Genomic DNA, 18667 nt, shown 5'->3' with positions numbered 1-18667 from the left:
TATATTTATTTTTAGATATTTTAGAGTGTTTGCTGTGCAATGTTCTGAAAATTGAATCAAAATTCTTTTTTTCTGCATCTTGAATGATTTGTAGATTGTACACACAAAAAAATTATTTATATTTTTGCGTATTTACCATTAATTTCCACTGGCGGACTATTCTTTTTACGACCATTTAGCTTTTTCGAATCAAGTCCTCAATTTTTTTTTTTTTTTTTTTTTGTGGTCACTGCCATAAAAGTCATCAAGTTTCGTACCATTCCTATGAAGTAGCGATTTTTACCATTTCAAAACAATTTTTTTCCAGTCTAAATGACGGAACAACACCAGAGGCCAAAATGAAATATTTAAGAAATGTTTTGAAAATACCTACCTCTGCCTGTTTTTACTACCACAACAAAGCCAAAACCTACGTTTAAATTTTAATTAAATGTTTTGAGAGAGAGAAAAAAAGGCCACATTAAAACATTTGGAACGTTATTTGTCTATTTTTTTATACAAAAAAAAACAGAGTGGCACATATGTAGGCTATATTAAAGCTTTAAAAGTAGATAAATAACGTTCCAAATGTATTATTTCAACTTTTGAATGAGTTTGATAAATTTCTAACTCGCGTGAAAAGCCTTTACCGACAGAGTAGCGCGCACACATGGATTCTGAGCTCGAGGACATATTTACTGAAGTAGGTAGTTATGCAAATATTTCCACATAGTGGGGTAGATATGTGGGGGCGTGTTAGAACGAGCCGTTTTAGGGGGGCGTGGCAGAGTCTTAACTTTGATAAAGAATATCTCTTTGGTTTTGAGACTTTAGTCTTTGCAACTTCAGGGATCTTATCTATGCACAATCAGCTTGTAACACTCCAAAGAGAAAGGAAAACTTGAAATCGCATCATATGACCCCTTTAAGAATAATAATAATAATAATAAATACAAATTAAAAAATACATAAATAAAACCTTCTAAAATAATGTCATCATGTGTAACTACAGGTAAGGGAAGAATGACGGTTATTCTAGTCAGAGCAGCTAATTATTATTAAAATATATATATAAATATCAACGGTAAAGTCTCACCATTTAATATGTCTACATTTATTGCTTTGCTTTAAAGATAGACGTGGCAAAATATTTTAATGACCGTACATAGCTACCGTTTGGACGTGGTGAGGTTCCCAAAACGTCGCGACGTGACAACGTCATAACAACGTTTTCGCAACGGTGTGAAAATGCATATTTATTATATTTATTGCACTGAAAAAACCCTGGCAACTGATGTACGCAGGATAAAAACATTTTAGAACATGCATTTTAATGTTGTGCTAACCGGGATGACATAATCTGGAGATAAGTTGTTTGATAGAACATCTAAAAGTTTGATGCAGCTTGAATGCAAGCAGTTTAAACAGCTCCACGCATTTACGAGCTGTCCTTGATCTTCTGTGCATGCACTGCGCAAAAGTCCTATTACAACCAACCTACCCGTGTTCTGCAGAGACAGTCTTCTCTTCTGGATGTTCAGTGATCTCTCTCGTGAGGCGTCATGAGCGCTGCTGGAATCAGTCGCGTGTGTTTGCCGCACCGCCAAGAACAATATAAACACTCCTATAGTCAGTTGCACGCGCATGTCTCGTGATGATGATGATAACGCTGTGTAAAACTGCGAATGTCTTCGGATCACTGTAGCGTTACCATAGAGAACGAAGCACATGCGGCGGAGGGAGTAGCGCAGACGCGTAGTGAGGATCGGGGGGATGGATGCTGCATATATTTCCTCCAACTCGTGTCAGTTTGGATGAAGGAGGTGAGCAGGTGCTGACCAATCACAGTCACCGGCGAGACGACAGCACCGTGCGTCCATTCGAAGTTCACACACACACACACAGCACGTATAGTGGAGACCGGGGCTAGTTGTCACAAGGCTAACTACCCAATTGCTGGGTTTGTCCCTATTTTACCCAGCACTGGGTTGTATTTAGCCCAGCATTTTTTAGAGTGTAAGGTTTGAGTCAAAAGTCCTAATGGATTTTTTTTTATTATAACAACCTCCGCCATTGTTGCAGTTATAGCTTTAGATATTAAATTATAAAATGAATAGTTCCGGTTTTGTGTTCTGATGTGATGAAACAATCCATAACAGCTATGACACGGCTTGTTCATCTTACTGCCCAGCTCGTCCACTCGTGAAAGCAAAGTCAACTTCATTCAACTGATATTACATTTAGATTATGAGAAATTTCAACAAAAGTTTTGTCATATGAATACATTTCATTCTGTGCTGTTTGTTATGTCCATGCACCTTATGAATGAATGCACTTTGAAAGGCAATGTGACCCACTTTTAATGATGCATGAAATGATATATTACTGATATGTTTCATTCAGACAGAGCTGTGGACAGTTAACCACTGTAGAATTAAAAATGTTTATGTACTCCCAACCCCAACCTTTTGTCTTGACTTACTCTGGAGGGCGTCATAACCCCCCACCCTCCCATCCTGTAATTCGCACCATAGTCATATGATCATACAGTAATGCAGCCTCCAGCTATCAGGTGGCGAGTACACGTTAAATCTATTAGATGGACCTAATGGGATTTTCACATTCAGCCTCAATTAGTTGGATATGTAACCCAACAGAGCTCCAAGACAACCTCATGAGACCCAGGACAAGGAAGCACCATTTACTTTTTGAGTTATTTTTATGTATTATAAGGTTTAAAAGCAACATATTACTAATAGTTTTAAAATATTTACTTATTATTCTTAATAGGTGTATATAACAATATAACTTCTTTATTTTACAAAAGCACAATGTCTTGTTGATATTGCGAATGTATACAAATAAAAGTAGACCTTTTACAGTTTCAAATGATATACTACTCTTATCTGGGCGATCGAAAATGACGGAACATTTTAAGTTCTTTTCGCTGTTATCAGGGAAAAAATACAAGTGATCGTTCAAGGTGCTATTTTCACATGGCATTTTTCAGTCAATATTAAATTACTGAAAGAACTATGAGTTTCACAATGTAGTGCAATTTTTTAGGGCTGATAACTTGAAAAGTAAAATAAACTTGAAAGTAGGCTAACTTGAAAGTAATTAGTAATCTGATTACTTTTTAAATGCAGTAATAAGTAATGTAATCCAATTGCAATTTTAGAGTAGTAATTAGTCATTTGTAGTGGGTTACTTTTTTTGAGTAACTTGCCCAACACTGCTTATCACATTAAATCAAATAGACATTCTTAATATTATCACAGGCTACACATCCAGTCATTTGTTTTAGTTTTTAGACAGACAGACCAGAGATATTAGTGATATATATATATATATATATATATATGAACATTATTGTCGAGAAAAACAAAAATCTCATGCTTCTGTTAAAGGGGTCATATGATGTTGACATCATATGACCCCTTTAAGTAACTTTCTGCAGAAACCATATCAACCAACCAGAAATTAATGTGTGCAGTTTTCAAGTTTCTTTGTACTTTGCTTTTCACAATATAAATTGTTTCAAAGCAACTTCACTGTAAATTCATTTTTGTATGTCAGTCCAAATTTGGTATCAAAAATATTTCATTGTAATTATCTCCCTGGAATTATTGCTTATTGAAATAGTGCATAACTTATATAGTCTCTTTGAAACACTTTGACAATAAATTATCACATTAAAATAGTCATGGAGTCCAAGAAAACTCGCTAGCTGAATGCAGTTATATACAGTGAATCAAAGTTATTTACGCCATCAAAGGCAACGAAAAGGGAGTCACCGCGCTGTTTTGCTTGAGGTGTATAACAGATGATCTGTTTACCATGATCTATTTATTCATTCTGCTGGAGCAGTGGAGGAACATGAGGTGAGAGGCAGTTGAATGCTTTCGCTGGGGCCTCTTGCCAAACCAAACATATCCCCTTGGCATCCTTACATTAGTGTCAATGGCCTACATCCATAATATGTTAGAGCAGCAGCTTTGGAAATGAGACCCCAGCTGAGGAGGAATGGCAAGCTTATTATGAGCTAAATTTGGCACGTAAATGTACTCCTTGGAAGCTGAAATTATTCTAATTGTAACCACATATGATTTACTAAATGTCAGTTATTTTACAGACATTATTTAGCACTGTGGTTGACTATTGCATCATCGCTGGGGGGTCATGAACACATTGAATATCATGTAATTATCAGATAATAAATATAAATTTACAAGAACTGTAAAACAAGATTGCATGTTTCCAGAAAAATACATGGGAATGGCATAGGGAAAAATATGAAGCCCATTTTACTTCTGCAATCATGCACAAGGATAGTAAAAAAAAATGAGGGAGGACTCTATTGAGAATTGATTGGATTGTGAAACGTGGGCATTCAATATAAGGCAGACCGGTGGTTGAGAAATACAAGTGATTTATGACATCAGTCGAGAAGAAACATGATGCCAGATGCGGAACAAGTTATTACCTTTTGATGAAAGACTGGTGAATCGTGCGCAGTAACACCTGTTGACCTAAAGGTTATAGCCTTGTTTGACAATTGGTGGTGAACATTGTCTTGACATTCAGTATGTTGGATCTGTTTAATAGACTTGTATAACCAAGTATATCCCTTGATGACCACCTCTGTGACAACAGTTCAGTTCAAGCATCAGTCATTCATTACTCTCTATTCAAGCCTTTGCCAATAGCAGAGAGAGGCTCTGCTCAGTCCCTGTGTGTTTAGTTAAGATACTGCGTTTACAAATTTCCCTTAATATGTGACAGGTTAGTTACTGCAAAGGGTCATGGAAAACATCTTTGAAGTTGTTCCTCCAATCAATTTGTGTGATGGACTTTCTCTCCATGTTGTAAAAACAAAAACAAAGCACACTTCTTTGGTTGTACCATTAACATAATGTGATACATTTTTATGAGGTAATTTAGCACAGATGATAAATACAGCGTTTTTCGCCGTCTGATGCTTTCTTTGAGCTCGCTGACGCATGTTTAAGTTATTAGAATGTTTACTACATTCGCTGTGTGGTGTTCTCTTGTGTTTATCATTTAGGTACATGCTATCCTTCTGACACAGAGAACGCATCATGTTCTGAACACTCAGTGAAGAGCTGCAATGCTTTAAATGGAGAGGTTTCCTTGGATTCTTTTCCTCTGGATAACCGTGGATATATTTGAACCGGCAGACACGCATTAATTGCCTGCATTATTGGTTCCCTAATGCAACATTTTCTCAGAAGTGTAAAGAGTACCTGAAAACCATACTCGAGTAAAAGTACAGTACTGAAAATGACTTCATTACGAGTTACAAGTCACCAATTCTAATATGACTTGAGTGATATTGATTTTACCATTACTTAAAGGTGCTGTATGTAAGTTTTTGACTCTACTAAAGCATAAAAATACCATAATATGTTTGCAGATATTTAAGAAACATGCTAAGTTAACATACTTGTTTATCTGAAAAACAATGCTACAGTCAGTTATTCTTCTTTGAAAATGTGCGTTCCGGGCCGGAATGTCGGTCTCTGTTTTGGTTTGTGAAACCCACCCACTGCCAGTTTACCCAATTGTATTTCGACACCGCGGGTTGCCAGTTGGCGGAAAACACAGCGTATATCATTTCATTCATCGTCAAGTGCGCTCGTTCCTGTTGGTGTCGTCAATCTGGCAACCTGCGTGTGCGTCAAGTCTGAGAAGGAGGGGCCGGGTGAAAAAAACCCGCTCCAATATTTTGAATTTGGACTGCAATACCTAGTTCAACCACTCGGTGTCAATCCTACATACAGCAACTTTAAGTATTTTACTCCTACTGAATGTAGACACAAAGATGCACTAGTCCTCAACACCTAAGAGAAACACCAGTGAAAAGCAAGAAACAGGTGATTTGTGCAGGAGAGCAATCACATGTTCATGTTCTAAAATCAAAATAAAACTGAACACCTCAAAACTGCAATAAATCAAGGCTGACACAACAGCACAATGCTTGCATGTTATTGGTCAGACTACTTTTCGATCATTACCTTCAGCAAGCATGAAAACAGGAAAACAAAGCCAAAACAAATCCTGGCCAGGACGCGTCCTGGGAAAATGGCACGTATGGTCACCCTAACTTAAACGTCTACAAACACTGAAGTCTCAGTTAAGCTCAAGTACTCAGAAAGGGCATAAGTAAACCAATATGCTTCAAAAAGGTCATAGCCATGTCCTCATCACACATAAGTCAAAATCTGCACAATACACGGTAGTATTTACGAGAAGCCTGCAGAGGTCCAGTGAGTACATGCATTTCCTCGGAAAAAAACCCACACTACCGGATGTTTTGACTACATCATTGCTTATAAAAGCAATAAAAGAGCAATAAAAGATGATACAGTTTTACATAATTTGTTACATAACTCCTTAACAGACTTTGACTCAGATTCCCAACTACCTGCTAATCACACATTTGCGTAAAGTAGCTTTTTTGACAAGTTTGGGTGAGTAAAGGCAAAACGCACAAGATCTAGTACCTTCAATGCACTGTAGATGGCGATATCACTTCTTTTGTAGCAAAAATAAACTGCTGCAGAAAAAGTTAGGTGCCATGCAAAATGTAACGAGTAAGTGCATTACTCCTCGCAAATATAGTGGAGTAAAAAGGACATAAACTAATTAAAAAAATTTAGTCAAGTAGAGAGTAAAAGCTAATATCTGTGATACTCAGTAAACAACAGAGTAGCGAAAAAGATACTTAAGGTAATCAAAAATATCTGTTTACATGGTAGATTCTTAATCAGAGTATTGTCTCAATCGTATTAAAATCGATAGGTCAGTATTCAGTTTCCCCTATTCTGATAATGAGTGGAAGTGCTTTAAGAAATAACCGTAAATTCATGGGCAGTGTTTGAAATATTTACTGTGGCAGTTATCATCTGTTATCATACAGACTGCTCCTCTGACCTGATGTAACAATTATTTATTTATTAATTATCTATTTAAACTTTGTGTCTAAACCTCTGGATCCAGAATATGCATGTCTGTTTTACTATGTCCTGTAAATTCAGTTCTTATTTACTTCCCAGTTTTAATTTATCAATACACTGGACGAACTATCCCTTTAAACTCAAAGGATCCAGCATCATCCATTGTAATTGCATGGAATAGAGTGTACTTTGATTCAGTATATGATTCAAAAAGTCTTAATTTTCCATAGAGAAAAAGGTCATATGTGTTTGGAATGACATGAGGGTCAGTAAATAATTATAAAACTTGCATTCTTGGGCATTCTAGGCTCATGAACGAAACGTAGGCCAAGGTCAGTAAGAGTGGTGCACCACGGGGCTGAGTGCGCCATGACACCAATCGGCCAAATGGGGTTAGTTAGTTACACATCTCTGTCTATGCCAAGGGTGTCCAAACCGGTTCCTGGAGGGCCACTGTCCTGCAGAGTTTAGCTCCAACCCTAATTAAACACACCTGAACCAAAGTAATCAAGGTCTTCAGACTCACTAGAAACTTCCAGGCAAGTGTGTTGGAGCTGGTTGGAGCTACACTCTGCAGGACATTGGCCCTCCAGGAGCAGGATTGGACATCCCTGGCCTATGCTCCCCTGTCAGGTGACATTTTTGGGGGAAGTCATGTTTATGCTCTTTGTTTGTGCTGCTGAATGTCTGATCTCTTGCCTACACACCGTTTTGAGTAGATTTACTCAAAATTGTTGGCATTAACCTCAGTTAACCTCACTGTTGATTGCAAGATGACCCCTGTCCCACAAACACGTTCTTACAAATACACGTACCCATGAACTCTTGTACTCTACTATGTTATGACCAGAGCAGCTGTGGCAAACATGCAGCACGTACATCATGTACAGGGGCTTGAGGACCATTGCGCACAAGTAAACTACTGTATGTCAGCATGATTATGTTGAAATGGAGGAATTTTGGTTTGATAAGACCTTTAAGGGCTTTTGCTGAATGAGATATGGTTCAACTGGATATAATTATTACCATTTTTTTAATTCTTCTGTATGGAAAAGGCTTTCTTACTTCTAGTTGTTAGGTAGGAATGCAAAACACCATGTGCACGTACACACATACACTTAGAGATGACACCAAGTATTCTGTTGGTCACGCAATTCAAACGTCACTTCGCTGTCATGACTACAGCTTGTATAATGTACAAACATTATGGTAAGGTACGATGATTGTTGTGTTCAAGAACATAAACATAATGGAGTATGTTCCAGGAAGAAGCGGGTCAAGGCTGTGAGTGGGCATTTGTGTGTTTAGCACATGTTTACTGTACACAGGAGCGGATTTAGTGAATTGGGGGCCCCAGGCAAAATATAGGAATGGGGCCCTATACATTTGCACACATTTTCCTAGATCAACCTTGAGGTTCCATTTTGTTGTTTTCAGCGTAAGCCTGTGTGCAAAGGCTGTCTAATTCTAAACTTTAAAATACATTTAAATTTAGCCTTCTCAAATCATCAGGACTTGCCTAAAATAAAATCTATATATAAAACAGTTCAAGTATATCACAATGTTAGTTTAAATGTTTAACCTAGATAAATGTGCATATCCAATCGAGTGGAAGCTGAAGCGCGCTCTGCAGGACACGGAGGCACCGGCGCTATCACTTGGGTTCAGTCGACAGAAATACGGGAGACACAGGTCTATAATAACTCCTGAAATGTTACGGGGCAAATCTCAGGTCAGTCTGGGCGCTCATGGTACTCACAGTGCATACAGTCGTACACCTGCAGGCGCCACAGACTCAGACGGTTGTCGTGGTAATAAACACCGTAAACAGCAAACGTTCGCGTGTCCGCGCTTAATGCGCATATCCTATATGAAAAGCATTTTAGGGGGCCCTTGGCTTTTGGGGGCCCAAGGCGGTCGCCTACCTTTGCCTAATGGGTAAGTCCGCCCCTGACTGTACACACACATATTTGGGTTTGAATGGAATGTTCATTAGCACAAGACTCTCTCAACTTTTCTTGTTTCACACATTCCAGAGGTCTAAAAAAAGGGGGTTAAACATAGTTATATATTTATACATAGTTATATATGTTTGGGTTGTAAAGGTTTTTATGGTGTATAAATAAGGCATTGGAAACGTATATGGCATTTTAACATTTTATTTATAATAAAATTAATTAGATACTGTATATTTATTTTCTTCTCAACTGAAAAGGCATTAAAAAATTATAAAAAGCCATGATTGATAATGGGTGCCTGTGAAAAGAGTGTTAATATGTTATTATGGATAGCCATGGTAAATAATGAGAACTTTGGCCAGTATCTGGCATACATGGGGTTTAATAAATCTGAAAATGTTTGTTGCGTTTCATACGTGAGCTTGTAAGCCAAAGGTTAAAACCTTAGAAGAGGTCGATACTCAACTGGAATTTGTTTTTTTCAGTCTATATATGATTTGAAGGGATTTTTCCATACATGTCTCATTCTGTAGGCTACATTGTTGCACTACAGCAGACAAGTGAGTCATTTGTATCATTCACTCAACTGTTTCGTTCAAAAAAAAAAGAATAATTCAGTCAAGTCACTTTTATTTTTACAGTGCTTTACAAAAGAGATAGCTGTTTCAAAGCAGCTACACAGTATTAAACAGGAAAGTAACAGAATCAATTATGCAAATTTCAAAAATGAGGCAAATCCAAAATTCTGCTGTAAAGCAGCTGTAGCAAGACAATAGTGTCATTATTAAGCTGATTGGTTGGTTCAGTTCAGTTCAATAACTGTAAAGTGAATTAATTATGAAAAAAGTTCAATTCAGCTATAAGCAGCTCCACTGAAGACAATAGTGTTATCAATGTTCAATGATGATTAATTTCAGTTGAATAACACTGTCGATGCTGCAAAATTCATAAATGATGAATGAATTGGATTCAGTTATTAAGAAGCTCTACGGAAGACAATAATATCCAGTGTTGTGGGTAACGCATTACAAGTAACGCGAGTTACGTAATCAGATTACTTTTTTTCAAGTAACTAGTAAAGTAACGGATTACTTTTTAATTTACAAGAGAATATCTGAGTTACTTTTTCAAATAAGTAACGCAAGTTACTTTTTTTCCAATTTATTGATTGACAGCTCTGGTGTTGCCATGGTGACAGAAATCAGAAGATGTTACTGTAGTTCTAAAATAAATATGAATATGCATGAATTCATCTAATTAATTCATGAATATGCATTCAAAAAATAAAAACACAGATTCAGTATTCCTCAAAATAAATAAAAATAATGCAACTCAGAATATGACGCAAACCTGCAATAATTAAATGTTAAACAACACAAATATCCTTTATGTATTTAATCCCATTCTATTAACCAATGTCTTTGCTTCTGACCTTCGATGATCCAATTCAACCATACTAATAAGCAAAAATGACTCTAGACAAACATTTGTGTGTCTTTGTTTATTGCTGAAGTGTGTTGAAATGTCTTCTTCTGCATTCTACTGTACGGACGTAAATTTACTTTCCCTTCAGCCTGAGGCTTATTCATTTCACTTTTGGTGTGAAAAGGCTTATATATTTGCCAAAAATATAACTTTTTTATTTTAAAAACAAACAAGCAAGCCCTGTCCAGATTTAAAAAGTAACGCAAAAGTAACGTAACGCATTACTTTCCATAAAAAGTAACTAAGTAACGTAATTAGTTACTTTTTTATGGAGTAACGCAATATTGTAATGCATTACTTTTAAAAGTAACTTTCCCCAACACTGATAATATCATTATTCAGCTCGATTTAGTTTGTTTTCTTCTCACTCAATAATGTCAATGTCTTCAAATCGATGATATTACCGAATATTAAGGGTCTTTTGGACCCCAGCCAAAGGGGACAATGACAAGGAACACAAACTCCATCCACTGACAATTCAGGAACTAATCAAACAGCTATCTTTATGAGTGAGTCACTGAATCATTCACTCAACCAATTTGTTCAAAACACTGATTCATTCAGGAACAAAGTGTTGACTCTGTTTGTTGCTAGGAGACTCAACGGTTGATTGTGCTTCGTTTTTGAACAATTTTCATCGGTGGCAGAAAAATATTGAGTCTATAAAGTTTTGAGTTGCTTCTTTCCTGAACTGTTGCATTTACATGTATGCATTTTAGCAGACACTTTAATCGTTTTCTGTTGTTCAGTGCAAATTCACGTGACCAACTTGAACATGAACTAAATCTGGATCACACATGGAACTGTGAATGTGACCGTACCTTTCCATTGCATTCAAGGTCATGGGTTTGATTGTGGGAGTCAAACCCATGACCTTGGCATTGCTAGTGCCATGCTCTACAGTTTCGAGCCTCACGAGTGGACACATCCACAATCACATTGCTGGTCTGAATATCGAAACAGCGTTCTTGCTCACGTGTGTCGTCGTTGAACTATCAGAATCAGGGATTTCCAGAGAGCTGTGTAATTAGAGTACAGTAACACTAACATGTTATACAATGAAGCATCCTGGGAAACTATTTAGGCCACGGTGACAACCTTCAGCAACGTTTGACTCCTGTGCTGCTCTGTTCCTACAAATAGCTGCATTGGAAATTACCTTTCCTGTTCAGTGGGACAATTCACTTGGGCTTTCTCAACATCTGGGCAGAAAAAGTTAGTATGGGGCTGATCTAGTTTGCCACTGTAATGAATCTCCTCCACCATGGGGTGAGAAAATTTTGAAGAGCAATTAAACTCAACAGATGCAGCATAACTTTTTGAGGAATGGGGATTTCATTGTTGTGGCTTGAACTTTGGAAGGCCAACTCGAGAGCGACCAGCAGCTGTGTTTCGGGAGATGTTGGGGGTGGATGGGCGGTTGGATTTTCTCCCTCCCGTCTCCACTCGGTAATTACTCTGGTGATTTATAATGTCCAGAAGACAGATGCAATGTCAGCTGAGACGTCCCCCCAACCGATGCCCTAAACATACAATTTCACACTACATTACCGACCCTCTCCAAGGACAGCGGGATTTAATTGCCGCATATCCGAGGCCAAAAGTGCTGTGTCACTTGTTTCCTCACACGGTGCAAGTTTTCAACATTGGACAACTTCTTTTGACACTTTGAGAGCTGATGGGGAATGAAATCGGAGACCGTAATTCATCTGCACAGTAATCTACACATTGGACAACTTCTTTCGACACTTTGAGAGCTGATGGGGAATGAAATCGGAGACCGTAATTCATCTGCACAGTAATCTACACATAATTCTTGGAATAAACATGTACATCATGTGCCGATTAAAGATATAGTTATTATTAAAGATAATAGTTATCATTGTGTTCATTTAGAAAAAAAAAACACTGAATAGACATTACTAAAAGGAAGCTGAAATATAAGTAGCTTTAGAAAGGAATATTTTAATTCAACATAAAACAATACAAATAAATAGTGAAATATGAAATTATTTGAAAAAGAAACCATACTCTGAATAACTAAATGCGCCAGTAGGTGGCGGCAAATCCCTGTCTTAAGTGAGTTATTAAATCATTCATTCAATCGATTCTTTCAAATGGCTGATTCATTCAGAAACGAAGCAAGTGACTGCCTTTATGAATGGTTCACTGAATCATTGATTCACTCGATTCATTTAAAAACGTGGATTCATTAATGAAACACCGCTGTGTGTTGATCTGAGACGCACAACAGTTCTCCTAGGGCTTTATTTTCATTGGTGAAATTACTGACAACGTCTAAAATGTAATTATTCACACCTTTAGCTTATCTTCATTTTTAGGTAAAAACGTATATGTAACCTATTTTTGTCTTTCTACCAGCCAATGATGATTCTAATCTACACATTGGACAACTTCTTTCGACACTTTGAGAGCTGATGGGGAATGAAATCGGAGACCGTAATTCATCTGCACAGTAATCTACACATAATTCTTGGAATAACACAAGAGCTGCTAACATAGCTGGATCTTCAAAATTCGTCCTTAGGTATACAATAGAAAGGGTAAAATAATAAACTAATACAATTACACTTTTTTAAGTGGGGTATATTCAGGGTGCGAATTACGCAGTGACCAATTCAGTTCAACAGCATTAAGTTGAAGAGGGTAAACTTTATCACTCGACTGAATCTACAAGTGTTCTTGCTCCGTCCAAGCAATAAATGCACGTCTTTGAACGAGCGCTGTTTCTTCAACCGCTCAGGTACTGTCAATACGACCCATTTCAGGAGCTGCCAAAATTATATTTTAAAATCAGTTAGGGCTATAGAAATGCATATTAGTATTTACAAGTAAATCTCCATATTATGTGTAGTAGGCTAGCCTTCTTTCTATCTGACCCCCCCCACATCTAGTTTTGACGTCCATCAGGGGGGTTAAAGCCTTCTTTAGGGGGGTCAGACCCCCCAAACCCCAAATTTAGGTAGCCTATGCCACAGATCTCAAACCAAATATCACAATTTTTGGCTATGAAGCAAGCAAGAACAAATGGTGTTTTGCATCCGAGATGTTGTCAGTGTTTGCAATTTTTGCAGTCCACAGCTTCTTCGGAGATGATTTTCAGTGAATAAATTTAATCACATAAAACTACTGTATGACTTCATAAGACATGAGTACATGAGCTACTTTAAAGGGGTCATATGATGCGATTTAAATTTTTCCTTTTGTGTTTTTTTAACCTTAAACCGCATAAACGCATTTCATTACACCAAATACACAAAATAATGTTCTTTTTTGCAACATCATATGACCCCTTTAATGCCATTTTCTTTCATTTTGGAACTTGACAGCCCCAGACTCCACTGACTTTCATTGAATGGAAAAAAAGCAGCCAGAATATGCTTCAAAAATGCACCTTTCACGTTCCACAGAAACATAGGGGCAAATAAATAATTTCATTTTTCAGTAAACTACCTCATTGATGGACATCACCAAAATAAAACCACACCCCCTACTGGCCTTAATCTTACGATTCTCAAAAATGTAAAAGTGAACACATGGGTTTGGAACGTTGGTATGCTCCACTAGGAGCTTGCTGACAGCTCGGCAGAGTCCCTCAATTCCCATTGTGGCTTTCAAATGAGAGCAGGATCAGGTTTCATCAGATGGGGAGGAACTACAGCAAATAGGCATGAGTGGACGCAGGGTTCAGGACAGAGTCTGCAGTAACACTGCCAAGACCGGCGCTGGAAATATGAGCTTGCACCTGGGGAATGGAGAACATTTTGCCATCAAGCACAACAAATGAGAATCCAGAGTCTGTGGATGTGACATTACCAACAACGTATTGTGCATCTCATTACCGACCATATTTACAACAGAATCATAACTAGATCTGAATATCTGCAGCTGCACAATTGTAAATCACTGCCTCAAGAATATGGATCCACCACCTACTGCAAAGAGCTGCAACAAGCAGCGAATGTCAAAAGACACGTGACCAAAGCTCTTTAGCAATCCGACCGAGCATCTGACTGTGCAGCACATTCTCAGAGCAGAGGTGCTGAAAGACAGAAACAAGCTGGAGCAGTCGCCCTTTGTCCTAAGCCGGGACATGACACCTCTCCAGAGGCTCTTCTGTTACTAAAATGTTCTTCTCTGGAAGTTCATGCCATGAGGACGCTGGAGATTTAAATGCAGCTTTTAGCCCCAAATGGTTTCAATCACATAACACTGTGTCTTGCATGGTAGGGAACATGGTGAACTTTTGAGGGTACTCTCTCTAGTTAATGTCCAGATGGACTCATAAAAATTCTGGTGATGACCTCTTGTCAAAAATGCCATTGCTAAAAGGAGTCCAGGAGTATGTCATTATGTAGCATGTTTCCCACAACAAACCGTAATCTCTTGCAAATATTTAGAGGCTTTACAATAGCAGAAATGATGCAACCAACTTGGCTTTTGTTAAAAAGTTACATTTATTGTACAAACGTTGCTATGAGTCCCATTAGAATATCGCCAGAAAAAAAAACGAGAAGCATTTCATAAATCCAGCTGTGTAAAAAGGGTTATTTCAGTCTGGCTTAAGTCCAAATAAGAATTAGGTACTTCATATCAATGTTATTTTGAGATGTATTTATTTTAATTTGAATAAATCAGCTTCGGTTGTTCTTTAGTGCTGAAAGAGCTAAACCAGACTTCAGAGGCATGGGCTGGACAACCTGCTGTTATGTAACATGCTAAACACACACATACTGTCAAAAAAATAAAATTAAAATAATAATAAATCATCCAACCACCTTAAATTAGTCCAAACTTCCAATATTCCAGTGCTCAGCAATTCTTCATCCACTCTAGCCTGGCACGGAGGGACAACTTTTGGTGATCTTCATGTGACAGCAAAAAATGCATCCTTGTACCTGGAAAATGACAAAGTATTACATGTGCAGGAAAAATACATTGTTTTTGTCAAGTTGCCCTCAACCATAACTTTCAATATTAGGGGTGCACCTATTTTTGTGTTTGATTCCACTACTATATGAGATGATATAAGTATCTTATTCCAACATTTCTTAGCATACATTTATTGTTCCTCATTGTGTTTTGGCTGCAGTGTTGCTAGTTGTTTCCTGTTGTTCAGCATCAGAGGCTGAATTTGATGCGCCCTCTTCTTTCTTCTCTGCTGCTAGGAAATCATGAATGGCGTTCTCGATGTGTGGCCTGAAGATATGGTTCAGTTTAGGGTCCACCACCTGAGTAATGATACGGTCCACTCCTGACTCCAACATCCCTGACCTGTGAGGACAAGCAAGTGTTTTCAATAAAAGTGGAAACTAAACTATTTTATTTAATACACTCGTGTGATGCATTAGCTACCTTTCCTTTAACATGAGCTCTCTAAAACATCACAAATTTTACACTGTGCCAAAAAGGCCCAGTCTATGTAATTCAAAACATTTAACCAAGAGCTTGTAACACTCCAAAGAGAAAGGAAAAATTGAAATCGCATCATATGACCCCTTTAAAACAAAACTGACAGTTCAGACTTACAGTACAGCACTGCACAACACAATAAAGTATACAAAAACATTAAGAGTCATACATACTGAACTACGCTTTTTCTCAAGACATTCCTCACTTGGTTCTTGTTGATGGACGGATTCCATTCTTGAGTACTGAGATGATTGGACACAAAGTTGTCCACCTTCTGTCGCAGATTTTGATAAGCTGGCTAGAGAGATATATGAATTCATGTCAGTTTAAACAAGATGAATGGGTGGATGGATGGATGGATGATTGACAGACAGACAAAAGAACAGATAAATGACAAAGATAGATAGATAGATAGATAGATAGATAACACAAGATAGATAGATAGACAGACAGATAGCTAGATGACAGACAGACAGATTGACAGACAGATAGATGACAGACAGACAAACAGACAGATAGATAGATAGCAGACAGACAGACAGACAGATAGATAGATAGCAGACAGATAGATAGATAGATGACAGACAGACAGACATATAGATAGATAGTTTTAAAATATGGACATTATGGAGTATCTTTTCACTTATACGCTGATGACACCCAATTATACCTGCCCCTTAAACACAATGATTCAAGCTCCATAGAGGTCCTGCTGACATGTTTACAGGAAGCGAAATTATGGCTTACACACAATTTTCTGGCCTTAAATGAGAACAAAACCGAAGTAGTACTGTTTGGTCCAAGTGATTTTTATGACTTAGGTGATCTTGACCTTGGCGACTTAAGCTCTTATGTCTCCCCATGTGTGAAAAATCTAGGCGTGTTGTTTGATTCAGGTCTCAAGTTCGATAAACAGATTAATTCTGTTGTTAAGTCATGTTTTTATCATCTACGACATCTCGCAAAAGTTAAACCTTTTCTTTCTCTAAAAAACTTTGACATGGTCATCCATGCATTTATTACTTCACGCCTTGACTACTGCAATTCACTCTATTATGGAGCAAACCAATCATCGATTGGACACCTTCAAATGGTTCAAAATGCTGCAGCCAGGCTGCTGACTGGTAGTTGCAAATTTGATCGTATTTCTCCCATTTTAAGTTCTCTGCACTGGCTACCAGTCAAACTGAGAATAGAATTTAAAATTTTAGTTTTTGAAGCACTACACGGCCTAGCTCCAACCTATTTATCTGATCTTTTACGTTGTCATAATCCATCCAGGGCATTTAGATCCGGCAACCTTGGAGTGTTTTCTGTTCGTAGATCGAGGTTAAAACATCATGGCGACCGTGCTTTCACGATAGCGGATAGACAAACAGGCAGACAGACAGACAGACAGATAGAAGACAGACAGACAGACAGATAGATAGATAGATAGACAGATAACAGACAGACAGACAGATAGATAGATAGATAGATAACAGACAGATAGACAGATAGATAAATAGATAAGACAGATAGATAGATAGATAGATAGATAACAGACAGACAGACAGACAGACAGATAGATAGATAGATAGATAGACAGACAGATGACAGACAGACAGACAGATAGATAGATAGATGACAGACAGACAGACAGACAGATAGATGACTGACAGGCAGGCAGGCAAGGCAGGCAGGCAGGCAGGCAGACAGACAGACAGACAGACAGATAGATAGATAGATGACAGACAGACAGAGAGATGACAGACAGACAGACAGATAGATGACTGACAGGCAGGCAAGGCAGACAGACAGATGACAAACAGACAGACAGATAGATAGATGACAGACAGACAGACAGACAGACAGATAGACAGATAGATAGATAGATAGATAGATAGATAGATAGAAAAAGACAGACAGATAGTGTTTCAAAACCGAGTGAACTGCCTAAATAGCCAGACAGGTAAAGTCATGCCTAGACCCTCTATGGGCGTGTTCGAGCGTTCTGATGGCCAGAAAAGTTTTCTATGTGGGCAGCTCACCAGGTTTTGAGACACAGCCTCGATTGTTCATATGTACATCTAGATTTCACCTTCGTGTCCACGTCTGCCAGACAGTCTCGTCTGAACTCATCAAACAGGCCTCTGTTCTTCAGATGCTGCACTATGAGCCCGATGAGCTGCGGGTCTCCTGGAGGAGCATTGCTCAGATTGCTGCTGCCCTCTGCCATGAATTATCTGCTATCAGCTGCCCTCAGTAACAGAGGAACACAACCAGCTCTCTCAGCCTTACAACGGATCCTGTCGCGATTAAAGTGTAATAAATTATGCTTGATATAAAAACAAAACAAAAAAACAACCGAGGTTCTTAGCTGACAACAAAAGTAAATAAAAGCGCTTCGCGTCTTCTTCTTCTTCTTGTGTGATTTGCGGCAGCTTAGACGCTTCAAAGACGTATTGCTGCCCTCCTCAGTTCATCTGAAGAACTCCATCTCATAGATTAAATCCTCAAATAAAGACCAGTGTGGAGTGAAAACGCTTCCTCGTCTTCTTCTGTGCTGCTGTTTGTACATGCATACCAGCAGACATACCGCCACCTACCGGACACAAGGAGAACAGCACCTCAGTATAACGATCTCTAGAATATAGATTATATATAAATGATTAAATAACATAAAAATAATTGTTAATCCAAAGCCATTTCAATCAACAATTTTTAATAAAATAAATAGAATAAAAATTAAATAAAATTAGAAACATGGGCTTTCAACTTGAAAACATATCAGACAGTGGCCTGGTTTCCCAGACAGGGTTTAGGTTAAGCCAGGATTAGGCCATAGTTCAA

The 18667-nt window shown here is 38.0% G+C and overlaps 1 protein-coding gene across 1 annotated transcript; it reads right to left on the bottom strand.

The window, feature by feature from the left end:
- Nucleotides 1-14898: 14898 nt before the first annotated feature.
- LOC107727278 (biorientation of chromosomes in cell division protein 1-like) lies at nt 14899-18242 on the bottom strand. Its single transcript, XM_016537103.1, has 4 exons — nt 17916-18242; nt 16009-16133; nt 15484-15697; nt 14899-15321 (listed from the first exon to the last, which is right to left on the bottom strand). Exons 1-3 carry the CDS (start codon nt 18051-18053, stop codon nt 15496-15498), a joined length of 465 nt encoding a protein of 154 aa, XP_016392589.1. The 5' UTR covers nt 18054-18242; the 3' UTR covers nt 14899-15321; nt 15484-15495.
- Nucleotides 18243-18667: the final 425 nt, after the last annotated feature.

The sequence above is a fragment of the Sinocyclocheilus rhinocerous genome, unplaced genomic scaffold, assembly GCF_001515625.1.
Source record: "Sinocyclocheilus rhinocerous isolate Xijiao unplaced genomic scaffold, SAMN03320098_v1.1 scaffold95, whole genome shotgun sequence".
In the NCBI taxonomy this organism is placed as follows: Eukaryota; Metazoa; Chordata; class Actinopteri; order Cypriniformes; family Cyprinidae; genus Sinocyclocheilus; species Sinocyclocheilus rhinocerous.
This window is presented reverse-complemented; position numbering and strand designations above follow the sequence as displayed.